The sequence below is a fragment of the Solanum pennellii genome, chromosome 1, assembly GCF_001406875.1.
Source record: "Solanum pennellii chromosome 1, SPENNV200".
Taxonomy (NCBI): Eukaryota; Viridiplantae; Streptophyta; class Magnoliopsida; order Solanales; family Solanaceae; genus Solanum; species Solanum pennellii.
This window is the reverse complement of record NC_028637.1, coordinates 61156350-61177949: the sequence shown is the minus strand read 5'-3', so window position 1 is coordinate 61177949 and position 21600 is coordinate 61156350. Positions and strand designations below refer to the sequence as shown.

Genomic DNA, 21600 nt, shown 5'->3' with positions numbered 1-21600 from the left:
ATTAGATAGAAGAACAATGAAATGTACTCACATGAATGATCTCTCAGCACTGAAGTAAAAACTAAAGTTATCTAAACTTTCCCTCCTTCCCGTTTTACTTGATGGTGTTTGAACGGACATGATGTTTAATGTACTAAATTGACTTGCACATTACATTAGTGAATAGAAAAAGAAAGTCTTAAAACAGTGGATGAAAAGTCAATTTGAAAGAGAAAATACCACATGGAAGTTCAAAGATTTGGGCAGTTGAAAAAAAATTGAGTTTTTGAAGTACAGAAGTTGTATAGAAATAGAATGGATCAAACATTTGGAACCTCCAAAAAGGAAAGAGAGTTACATTATCAGGAAAAAAGGGAGAACTAACCTCCTGAGTGTCATTAAGTGCTAATGACTCAAAAGCAACCTTTGCAGCTGCATGTTCAGCTTCCTTCAATGTAGAGAAGAACTCCTGAGTTTCGTAAGTTACCCCGTCAATGGTCACTTTTGACCTAAAACGACGGGCATGAGGAGGGCCATCAAGTTCAGAAGAATACACAGGTAAAGTGAGATTTTGCTTCTGGGCATAGTGTTGTAATCGACTCTTGTACAAATGAAGCATGCCTGCAACATGGACAAAATTGTAAAGAATCAGAAACTTGTCTTGAAAGGATTAGCTGATTAGAAATATCAAGAAGTCAGCAATCTGAATTATTCACACACTCTTGAAGGTTTGTCTAGAAATGAAGTCTCCAAGAAATATGAAATACTTCAACAATTTCGCACATTGCGTCCAAGCATATCAATTACTGTTTATCTGTGATAAGGTCTACGCATCTTTCTTATAATTTCATCCTTGTATGGAACTGCTTCAGTAGTAATTTTCTTTCATGAATTTGAAGCTCTGTAAAGATCCACAGAATATAATCACCTGCTAGATTCCCCCCACAGTTGAGATTCTTTTCAAAGTGGCTTGCTTTACTTCGTTGGTAGCTAGATAAGCTTGTTTTACCAAGAAAATGGGCTTTCAGGTGAGTTGTGTTACCTTAGTTATACTGAAGCAGAATCTAACAGCCACTTATTTTTTCACTGTCGACTCACTGTTCTGCTACGGCAACTATTCCTGAACACGGTTGGACTCAGATGGGCTATGCCTAGTTCTACAACAGATATTTTTAGGTGCCGCATTGAAATGGTGGAAGATGATCCTACCTTGTATAAGGTCGACCTAATGGAGAGAAAGGGATGCTCTTGATTTCAAAACATCTTTGGTTCCTTTCCCTCCATATTGTCCACCAGATGCAAACAGGGACAATCCTCCATCTCTCGCTGTGGCCGGACATATTTCCTTCTCTATTCCAGCGTGTTGGACCACAGGATGCTAACTCTTTAGACATCATAGAATCCTTGTAAGACGAACAAGGATATATCTAGCTTTTTGGAATCCGTAAATTGTACCAGCACAACCTTTGTACTGTTGATTAGTACAACGTTACCTTTCTCAAAATATAGATTCCCCCAACATGCCAACTATCATTTTTTTAAGAAGATGAACTATAACAAGTGTGGAGCGAGTAGTTAACTTCACCAAGAAGAATAAAAAATCCTATAAATCACAACAGAAGGAAGGAACATCTGAACGGAACTTCCAAGAGATCTCATCTAAGATCAACTAAAGCTAATGGTTAAAAATAATGGACTCCCACAGAGAGAAACGCAGAACACTATTGTACTGGATAGGAAGGTCCAACGATGAACCATGTACTAATCTACATTTAAAAAGTTATACTGGTCTAGTTGCAGATGGGTTGAACCTTCTACTCATCTGAACAAGAAGTAAGCGACATTTCCACAATTCATTTCCCAGTTTAGGCTGTATATCTAAATCTCAACTGCTTACAGGTGCTTTATCCAAGGTACCTATGAAATAATCTCTCAAATCCAGAAGGAACAAGATTTATTTACCACGTGTTCTAAAGAATTTATGTTTCACTTCAATTATAGGTATATGCTCTTCTTTTCATAGAGATTTACGTCAGTTTTGAAGGAACATGTATTCAGCTTGAAGATGTTTAAGAATGAGGTGAAAAAATATACAACTGCTACACTAATAATAAACAAAAGCAGTATGAAATAGAGAAAAAAGAAGAGAAAATAGAAAGAAAGATACAACACAGCAATGCAAATAATCAACAATTTTTATGCCATGATACAAAAGCTTAGCACCAATACTACTATAACAACCGGTATCTCCATGCCAAAGAACTACTAATCGACGCAAATGAATTTGTTCAACCTCGGGAGGATAAGATGGGAAGTGGCTAAAAATATCAAGGAACCAACATATGAGGTATTTGAAGGGTTAAAATAAGATGAGAGGTCAAGGGAAGCTTAGCACAAAAGTCCAAGTTGAAGGTTACATTGCGGTAAATTGTTTCAAATCATCTCATATGTGGTCTGACTTCAAACGAGTGTGACTCCCAATCTACAAGGAATTAGAGGGCAGACTACTTATCAAACTAAAGCTCTGAGTCTTCCTTCCAGCACAACAAACATTTTTCAATCCAAGTTCGGAGCAAAAAGTTAAAGATCTTTCAACTGAAGGACTGCAGAGCAGGACGCTGAATAGATATGCAACCGCATTAGCCCATATGTGAAGGCATACGCGACCGCATAAATTTACAGTCCTTCTGTTTTTATGTGCAGTATAGATGCGACCAAAGGTTCCCAAATGCAGCCAGCATTTAGCTCTGTATCAAGGCTCGTCCAGATGTTTATAACTTGATCTTCACTTCATTTCCCTTCATTTTGGGTGATCCAAAGCTATTCTTCACTCTTATTCTCTCTTCCATAGTATCTTAGCTATTCTTCACCTAATACGTGATTGTAACATAAATTTTTCTTCAGATTCTAGAGATTCATAGGGGTTTCTTCACTTGGGGCTCAAGGGATGATTTTTGGGGTTTCTCTTCATCTTTCAAGGTAAGCCTCCTTTTCTAAGTTTATGTATGGATGGTTCCTGATGTTATAAGGACGTTTTAGCAACGGGACTCATGGGGTGGTGATTGGAAGTTATGAACTTAAATTGTTGCTAGCTTTATGAGAATGGGGATTTGTTTAGAGGTGTTCTTGTGGTTTTACTGCCCGGATGGTTATGGGTGACCTCAGACTCGGAGGGAAGTTTTTATGTTGTCACTAGCAAGGAGTAGGTTGGTTGTTGGTACACCATTGATGAAGGGCTTTTGCTCACATGTGATTGATAATTGACAAAGTGACATAGTCATGAATCTCTTCACTAATACTAGCTCCCTATCTTTATTAGTCTTGTAGATTAAGGTCGTAATGAAGTAGTTGCTCGTTTTACTAAGGTGGGCTGAGGTATATAATGGCTGACCCTCTCAATGTGGGAATTTGAATTTCCTTTGTTCTTCTTGATGTTATATCTCTTAAATTGATGCATCATTTTCGTAAATGATATGCTCCATGTATGCTTCAACCATGAAATGCTACATCACCCTAAAGCTCTAAATGAACATTTCTCTGCATGTTTACTGTACTCAAATGATATGTTCTCTCCTCGAATGTAGTCCTCATTTATGTGTACCCGCAAGTGTGAAGTGCTAGTTATCATTTATGTCATGCACCCCTCATGCATACAGTTTACTTTGATATGTACCCCAATGACATGTATTCCTAACAAACTAAGGTCTTGAAGCTTATGTATTCCTAACAAACTAAGGTCTTGAAGCTTAGGGAATCCTAATAGGACCCCACGTACTCTGTATTGATAATATGATAGGTAACATCGACAACCCTTAATGCCTTATGAACTCAAAGATAAGTACTCCTTGTTAGAGTATGAATAGGAACAAGAATAGTATATAGAATCCTACTTGAAAAAGGATTGTAATAATGTCTATAAATAAGGTTTCAGATACAATTCAATAATATTTTTCTCCTATAATTTCTTACAAGATATCAGTCTATCAGAGCAATTGAGAGAAAAGTATCGATATGAATCATTTCAACGAATTCAGCTATCCCTCTGCAGCTTTCTGGTGATCTAAGCGGCTGTCTGAGTAAATAACATTTTCTTTTAGTGATTTTCAAAAGCTAACGCCACCACTAGGTTTAGAATTCCCCAACAAGCAAGCTCTAGTTAGACTAGCCAGAAACAGGTGTCATATGCGCCTTCACACGCCGCCAGAAGCAATACTCTGACGAGCTCATCAGATCCATGAAAGGCGTGTGCATCATTTTCTGGCAGCTTCTTTTTCCAGTGGAGTCGCCACTTCATTCTGAAGCTGTCCATATAATTATTAACTGGTTTCGACCAATTCTTGGCGATCAGATTCTAATTTTCCAGCAACAACCCTGTTTCTTTCTGATTCCGTCATTCTATTTTTTTTTCAAATTCCAGGAACATGTTTTTTTACCGATTCCAGCACATATTTCCAGATTATTGGCAACAAAAATCTGATTTCACAAGATGTCTTTCCCGAATAGATATTTTTGGTTCCAAAAATACAGGAATTGGAAGTGCAAGCCCTATGATCACTTTGAACCATTAATGAGAAGCTCAAAATATTTACCTTGGACTTCCTCGGTTGAGTTGTGATGCAAGGGTCAAGAAGTCCAAAACCACTTGATAAACAATGCTTGTGTGATAGATGAAAAGGCAAAGGTTAGTGAGGAACATGCAAAAATCAAAGTAGAACGGGAGAAGGTTGATGCTCAATTATGTGGTCTCCAATGGCGATCTTTTGATTCCATGTTGGACCCTTGTTTCGCCTATTACAGACATGTTAATCAGTTTGGGAAAAGGTTTGTGCTTTATACACTAATACATTTCTTGATTTTATGATGTGATATCTTTGATGATAAACCTAAAGAAACAAGAATCCGACATATCTACTTACTTGGGACAGGTACAAACAGTCATGGAAGGAATTTGAAATGTTGATGCCAGTCACTACGAACATGGAAAAACAACAAGAACATAGGCAGACATTGTTTATAGTTCTTACACTTGTTGGACATTCTACTGACCGTGATTTAGTGCATCATCAGATTTTAGCTAGTCCTATAGTTTTTTTAAAAAAAAACAAATGGGCCATGGCAAACTTTTATTAATAAAACAATAATATATAAAAGAGAATAGGCCATAAGAAATGGCCCAGAATGGCTAAGAAAACCAGCAAAATATAGAGCAAATAAATTGTAGCGAACACAAATTGGAAAGATCTAGAGAAGGGAAGTGGAAATGTCTGTGGAGATTCCTCCAATATTCATCTTCAGCCATCATCAAGCTTAGAGATCAGGTAATTTCAGCTTCGTACCAAATTATTCTTTTTTATTGTATGATTTTCAGTGCGCTGAACCTTAAATAGGTTGAAACACCTCTAATCGAAACTTTGAAACTAAATAACTGAATGTTCGAGCTGTAACCTGTCTCCACAGTTACTTCTACTAGGCTTCTAGATCCCCAACTTCAACGTGATAATTCGTCATCGCTTGCTACTGGAAATAATAGCTCTACAACTTAAACTGAAATTTTGCTTAGCATTTTCAGAAGTCACCTAAAGGAGCTGAGCTAAGGTATAATTATTATACTTCCTCAAATCTAAACTCTAATGGGTTGGTTGAATACCAACTAAGGAATTAACACCACCATTATTATTTATCTCTTAATTAATCACTAATTTACACCTTTTTCTGCTGTTGAGAACCTTGCAGTGTTGAATACTATACTCAACAACAACGCCGAAGAAAAAGCTCCAATTCAACACAAGGTACCACTGACCTACTGAATGTCAACCCTGTTTACTTTCATTTCTACCATCTCTTCATTGATGGTGAACCAAATAGATAATACAACCATCAAAGTTAGGATTAAGGAAAGTACCACTGAATGCCATCATTGTTAACCTTAATATATATTTTCTCTTCCCTGACGGAATGAATCCAAATAGATTAATACCACCATCCAGGTTATGATTACAGAAATTAGTGTAAATAATGATGAGCTTGATATTGTAGCTAAATATAAAGCAACAGAAGAAAGAAATTCTACTTATACCATGCGAGTCCTGGATTCATACCATATGTAACATCTTAAATATCTCACAAGATGCACGGTATAGAAACCAACAGAACCTACTTCAGACATCACTTGATAGATGAGCAGATTAAATTCTCTTTCCATGCTTCAGTATTCATACCATAACATTGTATCAGCAAAAAATGAGCTAAGTTGAACTTGTAGAACCTGCCTGTCTAGTATTTCTATTGTAATGTTATGTATTAGAGGTTTAGTATTTAAGTCATGCATATATTTTAAAATCAGCTCAATTTGTCTTAAATATGGTATTACAGTTTTGTTATGTTCAAAGGAGATCTTATGCTCTTTAATGAAAAGAAGACTTTAAATTACCTTTGCACTCCTTGACATAGAGTTGTTCTTATGTGACTCATGCCTACTATTCCGCTTTTTGATGTGATATCATATAAATGGTGTATCTTCATGTTCATATAGAAAGGTTCTCTCAGTTAGGTTAAGGCATTGAGTGTCAGTCCGCCCAGGACAAGGTTTGAGGGGTGACAACTAGCTCCAAAACCTCCAAGGTCACAAGCCAAGCAATTGTCATTGTCCTACTAGTATGATCGAAAAGCAGGAATCTAGTATTCTTTTTAAAATTTTCATCTTGTTCCTTCTTTAAGTTCCTGGTAGCTCGATTTTTAAGACATTGAAAATATATATTGTTAGAATAATAATAAGTTTATACAATCTCATTAGAATAGGAATAGGTTTATTCAATCCCAAAAGAATAGGAATAGGTTTATACAATCCTATTTAGAATATGAATAAGAATACAAATAGAAATAGGAATCGTAAATAGTATTTTACTTGGTAAAGGATTGTATTCTAGTGTCTATAAATAGGGTTTCAATATATTATGTAGACATAACACAACTCAATAATATTTTTCTCCTAGATTTCTCACATGGTATCATCTTTCATGTGACTATTTTCTCATATCTAATTTGTGTAGCACCATGCCATCATTCCGGTGACTGCTTTCTTATATCTAATTTCTGTAGCACCGTCCCGTCATTCCGGTGACTACTTTTTCATATATAATTTGTGTAGCACTGTGTCATCCTTATGGTGACTACCTTTTTTTGCATATTTAATTTGTGTAGTACCGTGGGTTTTTTTCCAAACTACTTTTTCATATCTGAGTTGCATATCACCTTCTGTCTTTTCGTTGACTCCTCATATTTGATTTGCGTGGTTCCATTCGTCTTTCCGGTGACTCCTCAAATCTTATTTGCGTACGGTTGTGCCATCATTTTAATCCTACCTATATAATTTCTCTTTTTCATTAGGGTTGTGCCATCATTCTGACCCTGCCCATATTATTTATCTTTTCAATGGGGTCATTTCATCAATTCGAATTATCCTATATAATTTCTATTTTCTAGTTGGGTCATGACATCATTCCGACCCTACCTATGTAATTTTATTTCTTAGATCGTGATCACTTTTAGCCATCAAATCTAATACTCCGGCATATGAGCCTGTTCTGGCCAGTTTTTTGGTGACTTATTTAATACCGACTCATCTATTGATTCCGACATGATTCATATACTTTATGTGAGAAATATTGGAGAAAATATTATTGAATTGCGTATCTAAATTGTTACATGAAGACCCTATTTATAGACACTACATTGGAAACCTTTTCCAACTAGAATTCCTATTCTTATTCCTATTCTAGTTCCTATTCTAAGTTAGAAATACTTAGTCCTATTCTAACACTCCCCCTCAAGATGATGCATACAAATCATATGCACCTAACTTGTTACAAATGTAATTAATACGAGGACATGTGAGAGACTTGGTGAACATATCTGCAAGCTGATCATTTGACCTCACAAATTTTGTAACAATATCTCCTGAGAGTATCTTTTCTCTGACAAAGTGACAGTCAATCTCAATGTGCATAGTCCTTTCATGAAACACTGGATTTGATGCGATATGAAGAGTCGCTTGATTATCACACACAAGTTCTATCTGATCAATTTTGCCAAATTTTAGTTCTCCCAGTAATTGTTTGAGCCAAACTAACTCACAAGTTGATGTCGCCATTGCTCGATATTCTAATTCGGCACTAGATCGAGCAACCACATTTTGTTTCTTACTCTTCCACGACACCAAATTACTCCAACTAAAACACAATATCCGGATGTCGAAAGTCTGTCAGAGGGTGATCCTGCCCAATCAACGTTTGTATATCCAATGATATGCTCATGACCTTGATCCTCAAAGAGTAGTCCTTTGCCGGGGGCTGACTTTATATATCGAAGAATACGAACAACTGCTTCCCAATGACTATCACAAGGGGAAGTCATAAACTGACTTACAACACTCACGGGAAAAGAGATGTCTGGTCTAGTCACTGTGAGATAATTCAACTTTCCAACAAGTCGTCTATACCTTTCAGGATTACTAAGTGGCTCCCCCTGTCCCGGAAGAAGTTTAACATTCAGATCCATCGGAGTGTCAATATGTCTTTATCCCATCATTCCTGTCTCCTCAAGTATGTCTAAGGCATACTTGCGTTGAGAGATAACAATGCCTGATCTAGACTGAGCAACCTCAATACCTAGAAGTTACTTCAATCTACCAAGGTCATTAGTCTGAAAGTGCTTAAAAAGATGTTGCTTTAAATCGGTGATACCATCTTGATCATTACCGGTGATAACAATATCATCAACATAAACAACCAAAAAGATACATCGACCTGGTGCAGAATGTCGATAAAACACAGAGTGATCAGCTCCACTACGAGTCATGCCAAACTCCTGAATTACTGTGCTGAACTTCCCAAACCAAGCTCGAGGAGTTTCAGACCATAGAGTGACCTACGCAATCGACATACAAGGCTACTAGACTCCCCTGAGCAACAAAACCAGGTGGTTGCTCCATATAGACTTCTTCCTCAAGATCACCATGCAGAAAAGCATTCTTTACGCCCAACTGATAAAGAGGCCAGTGACGAACGGCAGCCATAGATAGAAAAAGACGAACAGATGCTATTTTAGCCACAGGAGCGAAAGTGTCACATAATCTAGCCCAAATATCTGAGTATACCCTTTGGCGACAAGGCGAGCCTTAAGTCGATCAACCTGACCATCTGGACCAATTTTGACTGCATAAATCCAACGACAACCAACAGTACATTTACTTGCAGGAAGGGAGACAAGCTCCCAAGTACCACTCTTATGTAAAGCAGACATCTCATCAACCATAGCCTGCCTCCATCCAGAATGAGAAAGTGCTTCTTCACCTGTAGTCTTAGGAATGGAAACAGAGGACAAAGACGACACAAAGGCATAATAGGGTGATGATAGACGATGATAACTTAAGAAGGTATAATGCGGGTTAGTATTTCGAGTAGATCGTATACCTTTTTGAAAAGCAAGCGGTGGGCTAGGTAGAGGCAAGTCCGCAGTAGGAGCAGGGTCTGGCGCATGACATGAATCATCTGGGAGTAGGGTTGGACTTGGACGCCAATGAGAAGTTAGTAGTGGTGGCACTGCAACTGGAGATGTAGACGTAACTGTAGATCCCTCAAAGGTTGGCACAGGTAAAACTTGAGGTATGGGTAAGACCATAGAGACATCAATATGATCAGAAGATGTATAGTGAGGCTGAGACTCAAAAAATGTAATATGAGCGGACATAACGTATCGATGAAGATCATGTGAATAACAACGATACCCTTTTTGAACTCTAGAGTAACCAAGAAAGACACATTTGAGGGCACGAGGAGCTAATTTATCTTTCCCTGGGGCTAAATTATGAACAAAGCATGTGCTCCCAAAGACAAGAGGGGGAATAGGATAGAGATGTGATTGAGGAAACAGTATGGAATGTGGAACTTGATTCTGAATAGACGAAGAGGGCATTTTGTTAATTAAATAACAAGCTGAAAGGACTGCATCGCCCAAAAACGCAGCGGAACATGGAATTCAATGAGGAGAGTGCGAGCAGTCTCTATCAGATGCCTATTCTTTCTTTCTGCGACACCATTTTGTTGAGGAGTGTATGGACAAGATGTTTGGTGAATGATTCCATAGTGAGACATAAATTGCTGAAATTGGGATGATAAGTATTCTAAGGCATTATCACTACGGAAAGTACGAATAGAAACACCAAACTAATTTTGTATTTCAGCAAAGAAACTTTTGAAAATAGAAAATAACTCAGAACGATCTTTCATTAAAAAACACAAGTACATCTTGAATAATCATCAATGAAACCAACAAAATAACGAAATCCTAAGGTGGAACTGACTCTACTAGTACACCAAATATCATAATGAACTAATGAAAAAATAGACTCTGAACGACCCTCAGTACTAGGAGAAAACGTAGCACAAGTGTGTTTCCCAAGTTGAAACGACTCACAATCTAATGTAGATAAACTAGACAAACTAGGCACCATCTTTTGCAGTTTGGATAGACTCGGATGTCCCAGACGTTTGTGAATTAGATCTGAGGAATCTGTAACAGAGCATGCTGTCAAGGAATTTGAAGAGGTAAGACAGTAAAGGCCTTGTGATTCATGTCCTGTTCCAATCATATGTCCCGTACTGCGGTCCTGTATGAGAAAAAAATCATTGAAAAAAGTTATGCTACAATGTAGGGATTTCGTCAAACGACTAAAAAATGCTAGATTAAAAGGAGAACCAGGAACATAAAGAACAGAGTCTAGGGTGACAGAAGATAGGGGTTTAGCTTTTCAAACCCCTTTTGGTTTTGTCTGGATTCCATTGGCTAAAGTAATAGCTGGAAGAGATTGCGAATAAATAATATCGGATAAAAGTGATTTATTACCAGAAATATGATCAGAAGCCCCAAAGTCCACGGCCCATGTTCCAACAGTACTAGATTGCGACACGAAAGCAAAAAAATTACCCGTTACAGACACATCAGGTTGTGCAATCGAAACTACTTGTGGAGACGTTTGCTTATTTGCACGATACTGAAGGAACTCATCATATTCTATCTGAGCAATATGAGCATTATTGGATGGTTGATTAGGTTGAGCACCATATGCTACAAGTGGAGATGACTGTTTACTTGCGCGATTTCGAAGGAACTCATTATATTCCTTTAGAACAAGAGGATCATAACTGGGTGGTGGACCATGCAAAATATGACATATGTCACGAGTGTGTCCAGACTTATGACAATGACTACACTTGGATCGAGGTTTCCCAAAATGTCCTCCCCCTCGCCGATTCTACGTAGACTGATATGTACGCTTTTCAAAGGTTTGAGATCCGATAATAGAGGAGTCAATAATGGATGATGAAACAACTTTGTGACTAAGAGGTGCCGCAAGACGAAGGAGGCGAGAGAATAATTCATCGATTGTAAGAACTGTAGGGCTAGCTAAAATCTGATCACGCACAGAATCATTATTAGGAGGAAGTCCAGCAAGAGTAAGAACTAGAAACAATGTTTGTCTATGTTCTTGTTGTTTTTCCACATCCGTAGTTACTGGCATCAACGTGTCGAATTCCTCCATGACTGTCTGTACCTGTCCCAAGTAAGTAGACATATCGAATTCTTGTTTCTTTAAGTTGGTCAATCGAGATATCACATCATAGAATTGAGAGATGTCATTAGTGTATACAGCACGCGCCTTTTCCCAAACTGTATAACACGTTTGGAATGGGCGAAACAAGGGAATCAATTTGGAATCAATCGAATGCCATAGCAGACAGACTACATAATTGAGCATCTACTTTCTCCCAATGTGCTTTGACTTTGCATCTTCCTCACTAGTCTTTGCCTTTACATCTACCACATAAGTCTTGTTCGTTAAGTGATCGTGCACACCTTGACCCTTGCACCACAATTCAACTGACGAAGCCCAAGATAAATCTGAACTTCCCAATAGAAGTTCTGAAGTGATTGTAGGGCTAGAATTTCAAATCCCTATATTTTTAGAACCAAAAACATCACATCCAAAAGATATTATGCTAAATTTGTCTCGGGAACAAAAAAAATCTTGATAATTGAGATATGATCGTCAAAAAATTCAATCTCGAAAAAAAATTGCCAGAAACAGACTGAAAATAGCCGGAACCCTAAATCGGCGATCGAATCTGGTCGGAATCAGAAAAAATAATTTCATAGTCAGCCTCGGAATGAAGAGGCGACTCAGATAGAAAAAAATTTGTCAAAAAAGCTGGCTGGAAAAAGTCACACGCGCCGGCGTGGGGCTAACAGTTCGCCGGCGAAAATCCTACCGGCGGCACGTGACAGCGCGTGTAGCACTGATTTCAGGTGGGGATGACTGGGCTCTGCTCGCCGGGAAATTCCGCAGCTAGTGTGGTGTCAATTTTATGAAAACAGTGATGGAAAATAATAATTATCCGGACAGCAACTAGGTTACCAGAAAATTTTAATTTTTTTTCTCATAATTGCTCTGATACCATGTGAGAAATATTGAAGAAAATTTTATTGAATTGTGTATCTAAATTGTAACATGAAGACCCTATTTATAGACACTACACTGGAAACCTTTTCCAACTAGAATTCCTATTCTTATTCCTATTCTAATTCCTATTCTATGTAAGAAATATTTTTTCCTATTCTAACACTTTACATTAGATTTTGAGCACTTTGTTGCTCAGGGGGAGTTTAGTAGCATTGTATGTCGATTATGTGAGTCACTCTATGGTCTGAAACAGTTTTTGCAAGTTTGGTTTGAGAAGTTCAACACTGTAATTTTATCACTATGTGTTTTATCGGCATTATGCATCAAATTCAATATTTCATGAGAAGGACAAGCACATTGAAATTGAAGGTCAATTTTGTGAAGTCGAGTGATCAACTTGGAGATATCTCACCAAGCTCCTCATCAGTCCTCATATTAATTATATTTGTAACAAGCTAGATAAATATGATTTGTATGCACTAACTTGAGGGGAGTCTTAGAATAATAATATGTTTATACAATCCTATTAGAATAGGAATAGGTTTATACAATTCTATTTAGAATAGGAATAAGAATACAAATAGAAACAAATAGTAAATAGTATCCTACTAGATAAAGGATTGTATTCTAGTGTCTATAAATAGGGTTTCAATATAATAATGCAGATATAACAACTCAATAATATTTTTCTCCTATATTTCTCACATATATGATCCATTCGCAAAACATATACAAAATGCATCATGGACAACCAACACAATCACACAAATAAAATAAATTGCTTAGCCAGTAAAGTTACTGTGTAGCATCTCGGAATCGGAATTAAGTTTATTAGTTTCAGTATATAACTCTTAAGCTATAAAGGGTTACGTGGTGCACTATATACCAAATTAAGGATTTTTGAGTGTGCCTACAGGTTATTGATGAACATGTATATATATTGTTTTGTAGTTAGTTGTGTTGGATTGATTGGCTGCAATTGTGTGGAAGCGAGTGGTTGGCTATGTGAGGCTGCATTTATGTGAGTTTAGTTATTGGTGACCCGCGATAGCTAGGAAGGTACTAAAGGTATGTGAAACTAAAAACCCCTACGCCTTTAAGGCACCACCTATGTCATGTGTTTCTCATACAAAGGTCAAGTAAGTTCACTTAAAGTATGAACGTAAAACTTTCATATTTTATGTGTCCCACCTATTTGATTAATTTTTTAAGCTTAAAGGTAGTCGTGTCACTCCCTGCAAGTTGAGTTTTATAAAATTTTGTTTTATCACAAGTAGTTTTAATTGGATTTCTTATGAGCTAAATGGTATATATAATTGTGTTAAACGAGAATAAACAACTACAGGATAGTCGTGTTTAAATAGGTGAAGACGTAGATGACATAGCCATAAGCTAAAATGAGAATAAGTGTTTTGACAGTTGACATCATATTTCGGAAGCTAGGTACGATATAGAGATATTATTAACACATTCTTGGTGCTTAGCAATAAAATCCACATTCTATCCAAGAAAAAATTGAAAAGAAGATGAATGTGTCATTCTAACCTTTAGAGGTATTAGTGTCCACACTAGCCAATGCAGTTCCATTGACATGAGAAAGTTGTCCAATGTTATTTTGTCTTTGCTGAAAAATATCCATATTTGGAGGTCTATCCCCCACCTTACTCTTTGATGTCGCAGCACCTGCACAACTAAGTGAAATGTAACAATATCAAGGCAATTTTCCATATGCCCCAATAAGCATTCCCATTAAATCAAATAACTATGTCATTGTTCTTTTCTTTTTTACTGTTTTGCGTATAAACTTGATCATCAAGGATAGAGACGCAGCACATCATTTGACTTAAAACGATTAGACAAGCAGCAAACGAACAAACAACAATAGTAAAATTATAAAATATTGTGTTCATATTTAGTTAATTTATTCTTTGGTATAGGAAAAGTTATGAATATATCAAAAAGAAATGGGAAATGTGTCCCCCTTTTCAAACAGAATAATGTGACTAGGAGGTCAAGGGTTCAAGCAGTGGAAATAACCTCTTCAAAAAATGCAAGGTAGGGATAGAGATGATATCATTGACCCTTCTCAAGTCCTTGTACTGCAGAGGTCTGCATATATTTCTTTTACGGTGTATTAAACCTGTTAGGTAACAACTTATCCCTCCAATATCCTTATTTTCTTTCAGCAATAAACTTGACCATATTCCCAACAAAAATTATAATAACAATAACTACACCTCAAATTCCAAACAAGCCGACAAATCATCATTTAAGCTTAATTCATGTCATCATCATGCCATATTAAAAGAAATGAAAAATAAGTTATATATATAATAATATTAAAAGTTCTCTAACAAGACTAAGAGCCCTTTTGTGTTAGCTGAGTTTAAGTAATTATCTATATCTATATCTTCTATACTATCTTTAAAGCTTGAACTCCCAAACTTAAATGTTGAATTACTATAATACCCCTGACTAAAAATACACAATTTTTGTATTTATTAATTTCATTAATTTTGTTATATTGAAAGTAGATACCTTTTCAAATAAAAGGATTGTGATTATTCCGAAGGGTTGTGATTTTTTCAAAGAGTTGTGACTTTTTATAAAAGGTTGTGTCTTTCCTGACGAGTTGTGCCTTTTGCAAAGGGTTGTGACTTTTTCGACAAGCTATGATTTTTTCAAAAGGTTGTGACTTTTCGGATAAGGCACAATTAACACTTATTCATACTATTATTTTGTAGGTATAAATAGAGGGGTTTCCCTACACTTTTAAACTACAATTTTATTAAGTTGTCTACTCTTCTTCTCCTTAAAAAATCTCAAGTGTTATTTGCAAAATTGATCAAGTTCTAAATTCAAAGAAATTTGAGGTACCTTATAAGAAAGAGTTAGTGAAAAAAATGTAGCAAATCATTCATCAATTCACACTCGGATTTTTTCTTACCATTTTCATGAGTTAAGAGTGACGAAAAGTTGTGGGAGAGACAATAATATTAAACCGATAACAAAAATGCCATATGATTTGGGTAAGATATTTCTTCTTTGTTTCTTTGTTTTTTGTCTTTTTGTTCTTTTCCCTCAAACGAAGGAGTTTCTTCGTAATTTTTCTAAAACAATGGGTATCAACGTAGTCCATTGAATTATTATTTTTGATGTTAAATTCACACTATTTCACAAATAGATTTTCACTTTTACTTGTATTATGATAATATAGCTATTATAATACTTATTTTTTGATAGATATGTATGTAAAAATGAACGGAGAAAGTAAAAAGTGTTGGTGGCAAGAGATTTAAATCAAATGGAACACTAGAGTGAGTATAGCATGACCATATATTTTCGTCTTCCTTCTTCATTGACTATTTATAGTTCCATATAATTTTTCTTTATGTCACGGGATACACTCCTTACTTGCTATATAAAAATAGGTAAGCAAGTAGTGATTGATCATAAAATGATCTTAAATCAAATTAATGATTCTTTAAATAATACTTTAAATTTTATTTATCTATTAATTTTTATTGTTGAAAAATTTTAAATTTTATATCATGATACAACTTTGATAAGATACTAGATATTTTCATTAAACAACAACTATATGATATGTATGCGGCAGAAAAAAGGAGAAGACTACAATTCCATTAAGATAAGGTAGAAACTTAATGAAATGAAATATTTTTCCTCATAGGTGATATTGTTTATAGATTAAAATTAAATTATGCTTCGGAATTATATATCACCGCCATTCATGATAACAACCAAGTACACTTTTTTGGTAAAGTTACCTCTTTATGATAATAGCCTTATTCATATTAATTGAGTAATAATATTTTATGAAAGATATGTTACATATAAAGATAAAATATTGAAATACTTAAGGTAATCCCTGTAAGTGTCATGCACATACTAAATTTCAAGTATGAATATTTAAGACAATTTGTACTTAAATCGTGTACATCATTTATGTTCATAAGCTCAAGAGGGAAGGCTATTGGTGACATTTTCTGAATGGATATTTTTTTTCTATTTTGTTGGTTAGATTTGTTTACAAAATTGATTGAAGTAAGAAATAATATTATTAAAGAAATGTTACTTTCTCCAATATGTAAATTTTGAATGTTTTTTGAATGTTTTAACGACATTTGGTCATTTTGATCTCAAAATACAAGTAAGTCTATGACAATATGCATTAATAATTTAAAAACAATTGTCCTATGTTCGTTCAAATATAATTATTTACTAAAAAACTATAATTTAGTAATATTAATTCTATTTTACAACATCATATAATATATATATATATATATATATATGATAGACACGTGCAATGCACGTGCCGTGAAAGTAGTTAAGTAAAAAAAGTTTAAAAGCAATATTTAAGTGTTGGGCAGAAAAGAAGCAATTGATGTGTTTGGTAAAGAAGGGCTGAAAAGCTCTTTTCTACTTAATTGACTGAAATACCCTAATTTTGTTTAAAGTAAAAATAAGCTTGTTATTTCAACTTTTTTAACTTTAAATTAACTCAAAAATAAATTATTTTGTGTCTCAATTTACTTTTAAGTTATAAATTACTCTGATGAGATTACTATGAATAAATATAAGTTATTTTATTTAAATAACTATTATGCTGTAATTTGACTCAAGTTTGTATAAAAAAAAAATATATTCCAATACTACAAAAAAAATTCACATATAAATTAAAGAAAGTTATTTTCTCTGGAGAAAATCTCCTAAAGAAAGACTCCTGGAGATAGATGACTCAAGAACTCTGAATTAAGAGTCCTAAATAGTGCTTCTATAAAGGGAGGGTATTTGGATATAGAACATATAAGAGAACGAGTAATTCTTTTGGTCAAACTAGAAAAGTTGTTAAGTAAAAAAAGTATTAATAAGTTGAGGGTGACCAACTTACAACTTTTAGCTTATTTTGGCTTAGGAAAATACATGTAAAGCAAACACCAAATTAAGTTAAGAAGTGCTTAAAAGCAGTTTTTACCAGCTTTTATTCCCTCCCAAACAACCTCCAAAACCTATTCACCATTAGGGAGCATCATCTATATGGATTATTTTATTGTTTCCGATTTTTAGCTAAGTCTACATTGAACTCCAGAAATGTAACTTTCGAAACAACGTTCTTGATGTGATTTTAGGTCTACTTCATCCTCTTTAACTTTTTCAGTCACCATAGTATCAGGCTTCTAGATCGGTGCATCTGTAAGTTAATATAAGATATAACCAAGCCATCTCAAGCGACCTTTAGGAGAATGTGGTCATTTTAATCAACTCTAATCGTATATGACCGTACCTCCATCTTAGCATCCCCATCTCTGCAACAATCATCTTGTGGATTTGTTGGATGTAAGTGACCCAACATTCACTACCGCATAATATTGCAGATCTTGTAATTGTTCCATGAAACTGTGCTACCTTTACATACATGATCATTTAGATATCCTCCCTACAAAGATTTGTTGGAATCCTAGAATCCCTTGAATCAAGTGTCCATGTCCTGCCAAAACATGGCTTTAGCTTCTGCATCTTATCCTATTTGCAGAGTACATGCACTAATAACTTTGATTATCTCCTTTCTCATACAAGTCTTGATGCAATAATTATATCTCAAACTCATTTTACTTCTACAACCATATCTTTAGGTCTTGGTTCTACAATAATCTCACACCATTCCTACTTTTATCTATCCCAAAATACCATGACTGTTTCTTACCAGGTAATTACTATTAATGTAAAAACCACCAGCTCTAAGGTGCTGTCATTATAATCCAAAAAGAAAGAAAGATAAAAGAAAAGGAGAATCCCAATTGTCGATACAAATATTATATGAGCTACAATAGGGATTCAGCATCACAAACCAGCTCCAATTCACACCAAAATGACAACATCATGATGCACTCAGATATAACTTTTAAAATAGAATTTTCTTGTCCTTCAAAACGTCTTATATTTCTCTCGTCCCAGATACACCACCATATACTGTATAGACGGGTATGGTGTCCCAAGTCTTTTTCAGGTTCTTAGACAATCCTTTCCTCTTCCAGCATGACTGAAATTCAGCAGCTGTTCTTGGCATGCTCCATCTCATAACTAAAAAAATTAAGAGATATCTGTTGGATCAAAGAAGTTGTAGGGCAATGTAGAAAAAGGTGGTTGACTGATTTAGATTTCTGGTCGGAATGGCTGGACGACTTCAACGGACAAAAAAATTCTCAAAAAAAATTGATCGGAACAGCCTTCACGCGCCGGCACGTGAGCCAGATCTCACCGGAAACTGCCACCTTCTATCGGCTTGTCAGAGCGTGTGGGGTGAGATTTTCCGGTGATTCTGGCTGGGGTTTGGTCGCGGGAGCTTTCCGAGCCTCGTGGTGCGGTTGGTTTTGCGCAACACCCACAGAAAGAAAAATTAAAAATAATTGACACAAATCAGACCCAACAGCACCGGAAATTGACCAATAATGACATGTTTGTTCTCACCAATGCTCTCATACCATATGAAAATATGGCGCCGGGGCCTAACTCAATCTCAAAAGCTAGCTCAAGAGGGGAGGATTGCCCAAGTGCATATACAGAAATTACCGGTCCATTCCCCAACCAATGTGGGACTTTTACCCACTCTAACACAACACATGTAGCATCTATTTGTTACATGTATTCCTCTTCTTAGCAGATTATCTTGAGTCAAGCATGCTTCTTTCGTAATCAAACACATAATTTGTTCTTTACTTTTCCTCATTTTCTTAGATGGACCATAAAAAATCTGATTAGAACATGTGACTTCTGAGCAGCATATCATGAATGGACTATGAATGAACCATTACCATGTCCCCCTCCACAACACTTGACCATTACTGTCGTTGAAACAAGAAAAAGTGGAAAGAACTAAGAAGTCCGAAAATTTTTGCAAGTCTTCTATTCTGAGATAAGGGTAATTTTGTATTCACAAAAATACATCATCCAAAAAATGATGAGATGTTCACTTACAACCAACATTGGGCAAGACAAAAACCATCCGGACTAGTCTATAAACTTTACAATTTCCCTATGAAATCAACTAACATGCCTATATCCCACCATATCTTGTTTACACTTTACACAAAAAACAAAGAAGGATGATGCAGTTCAGTTTAATTTTCCTGATGTTGTTACTTTTTCATTCAAAACATCTTGCTTTTCTTACTTTCCATACAGTCCACCAAATATAGGCTGGGGTCAACTTCCACAAGTCTTCCTCTGTGTCTCTTCTTCCAATTGTTTCCCAGTTTTCAGCATTTCCAAAGTAGTCTTGGGAACTGCTGAAGTGGGTGACCATCTCATCTAAAAAGTTAAGTTGTTAGCGAGAGAACACTTTATTATATGATTATTTTCTCAACACGCCTCCTAACATGCGAGCCTGTTTTTTTTTCATGGGCCAAGCAAATGTTTTTTTTTAAATTAACAATGGTACGTGAAAATGCTTTTTGATTTGGGTGGCAGTGAGATTCGATCTTAGGACCTTTGTATCAACTTGGTATCAGAGCAAGGTCTGTCTCAATGTTGGAGCCCCCAAAATCAAAATTGTCCACGCACCAAATGCTAAGCACTGGGCGTGAGGTGAGGTGTTAAAGAATGACAAAAGTCCTACATTATTGGTGGTTAATGAGATGGGTGAACTCCTTGTAAGGCTTAGACAATCCTCCTCCTTTGAGCTAGCTTTTGGGGTGTGAGTTAAGCCTAAGATCTAATTTAACAGGAACTATCCAGCTCAATACTAGCATACACAAGAACACGTTCCATATAATTGCAGTTGTTTTACCCTGTAAGAAAAGATAATCATTAAATCCTACTTCATTGTCACACAAAAAACACCTTGAGCAATCTGTAAACCTCTTTGCTCTAAAACTTCATGGGTTATACAAGCTATTCTGATCACCCACCAAGCAAAACAGAAAACTAGGGGAATTTTGATCTTTAAGATGTTGCAAGGGCCAAGTTATTGTGAAAAACAGACTAATGCTTTTGTTCCAATAACAAAATTTAGCTGTAAATACACCCTAACAATGTAGCTTCCAAGGGATTTTGTCATGACCCGAGGAAACACCTGGAAAAGAGTTCAGACTCCGTAGAATTGCTCTTTCGACCCATTCATACCATTCAGAATTGCTCGAGTTCCATTTAGTGATGTCGAAAGACTTGAACCCAGCATTGAAATAAATTCTATTCTCTTCCATCCTAGGCTAAGGTGTGTAGCAATTATCACAGTGGGTGATAATTGTTGGCTTAGAAAGAAAAGGCTAAGATTCCGGTGGTTGTTGCCGGAAAGATTGGTTTCTACTGCCCTAGAAAAGTAAGACAAAGAAAGTGCATTGTTATTCGTGCCTGGGAGTAAAAAACGCTTTATAAAGATTTAGTAATATTTCACTTTATGAAGAAAAGAAACTAAATAATTGATATTTCACTTTATCATAAAAAAAATTCAATTTTCTGCGAACCCAGGATTTCAAGACTTCGGGTGCACCAATATTACCTTATCTCAAATATGAAACTTAAAATAAAAACAATGAAAATAGGTCGTTTAGCTGGATTCGAACTTAGGTCTTGCGGTTGGTTCCTTTCGCTAGTACCAGTTAGCACAACATCGCTCTTATGCTCTTCATGGGTGCACTACTAATCATAGCCAATTTCTCAATATAGATATGCAAATATACACATGATTTTTTCTCAAGTTAACAGGTGCACATGCACCCCCACCTTATAGTGTGGGTCCTCCTCTGTTTCTTTGGTCATATATTTGTCATTCATGTTTATAATTGTTAGTCTTGGACTAAACATATATATTTGTATTTTTTTTCTCCCTTTGCGCCTTTTTTTCATTAAAGCCCGCTCTTTATTTACACTTTGCGCTTAAAGCCCCCATACACCTTAGAGCTTTTTATGCTTTTCTCCTTTGATAACATTGTACCCTCGTCCATGAAAGATGCCTATGCGAGTTGGTTATAGTGGAGAGGTGACAAAACTGTCAAAAGAATCTGAAGAATGATTCCAGCTCTTAGTTTTTGGTGTCTCTGGAAAGAGAGAAATAGCAGATGCTTTGGTGGAATCTCGACTCC

At 35.8% G+C, this 21600-nt stretch overlaps 2 protein-coding genes across 5 annotated transcripts in view; both read right to left on the bottom strand.

Annotated features, from left to right (window-relative positions):
• Positions 1-21600, bottom strand: part of LOC107008383 (double-stranded RNA-binding protein 1-like) — a 32314-nt gene that overhangs the window by 7122 nt on the left and 3592 nt on the right. For 2 of the 4 annotated variants that reach the window (XM_015207398.2, XM_027914066.1), the window contains exons 1-3: positions 14042-14177; positions 9450-10645; positions 365-600 (exon numbers count right to left, since the gene is read on the bottom strand). In XM_015207398.2, coding sequence (XP_015062884.1) covers positions 365-600; positions 9450-9951 — 738 coding nt within the window. In that variant the 5' untranslated portion in view covers positions 9952-10645; positions 14042-14177. Of the gene's footprint in view, positions 1-364; positions 601-9449; positions 10646-14041; positions 14180-21600 lie in introns of those variants that run through there. The other 2 variants (XM_015207400.2, XM_015207401.2) reach the window with 1 other exon arrangement.
• Positions 10692-12244, bottom strand: LOC114075622. The gene has a single exon (XM_027914067.1). The coding sequence runs from the start codon at positions 11792-11794 to the stop codon at positions 11291-11293; it is 504 nt and encodes a 167-aa protein (XP_027769868.1). The 5' UTR covers positions 11795-12244; the 3' UTR covers positions 10692-11290.

Bases quoted from the DNA above. Each gene is read 5' to 3' on its own strand.
- LOC114075622 (XM_027914067.1), bottom strand. From the start codon at position 11,794: ATGCTCAATTATGTAGTCTGTCTGCTATGGCATTCGATTGATTCCAAA.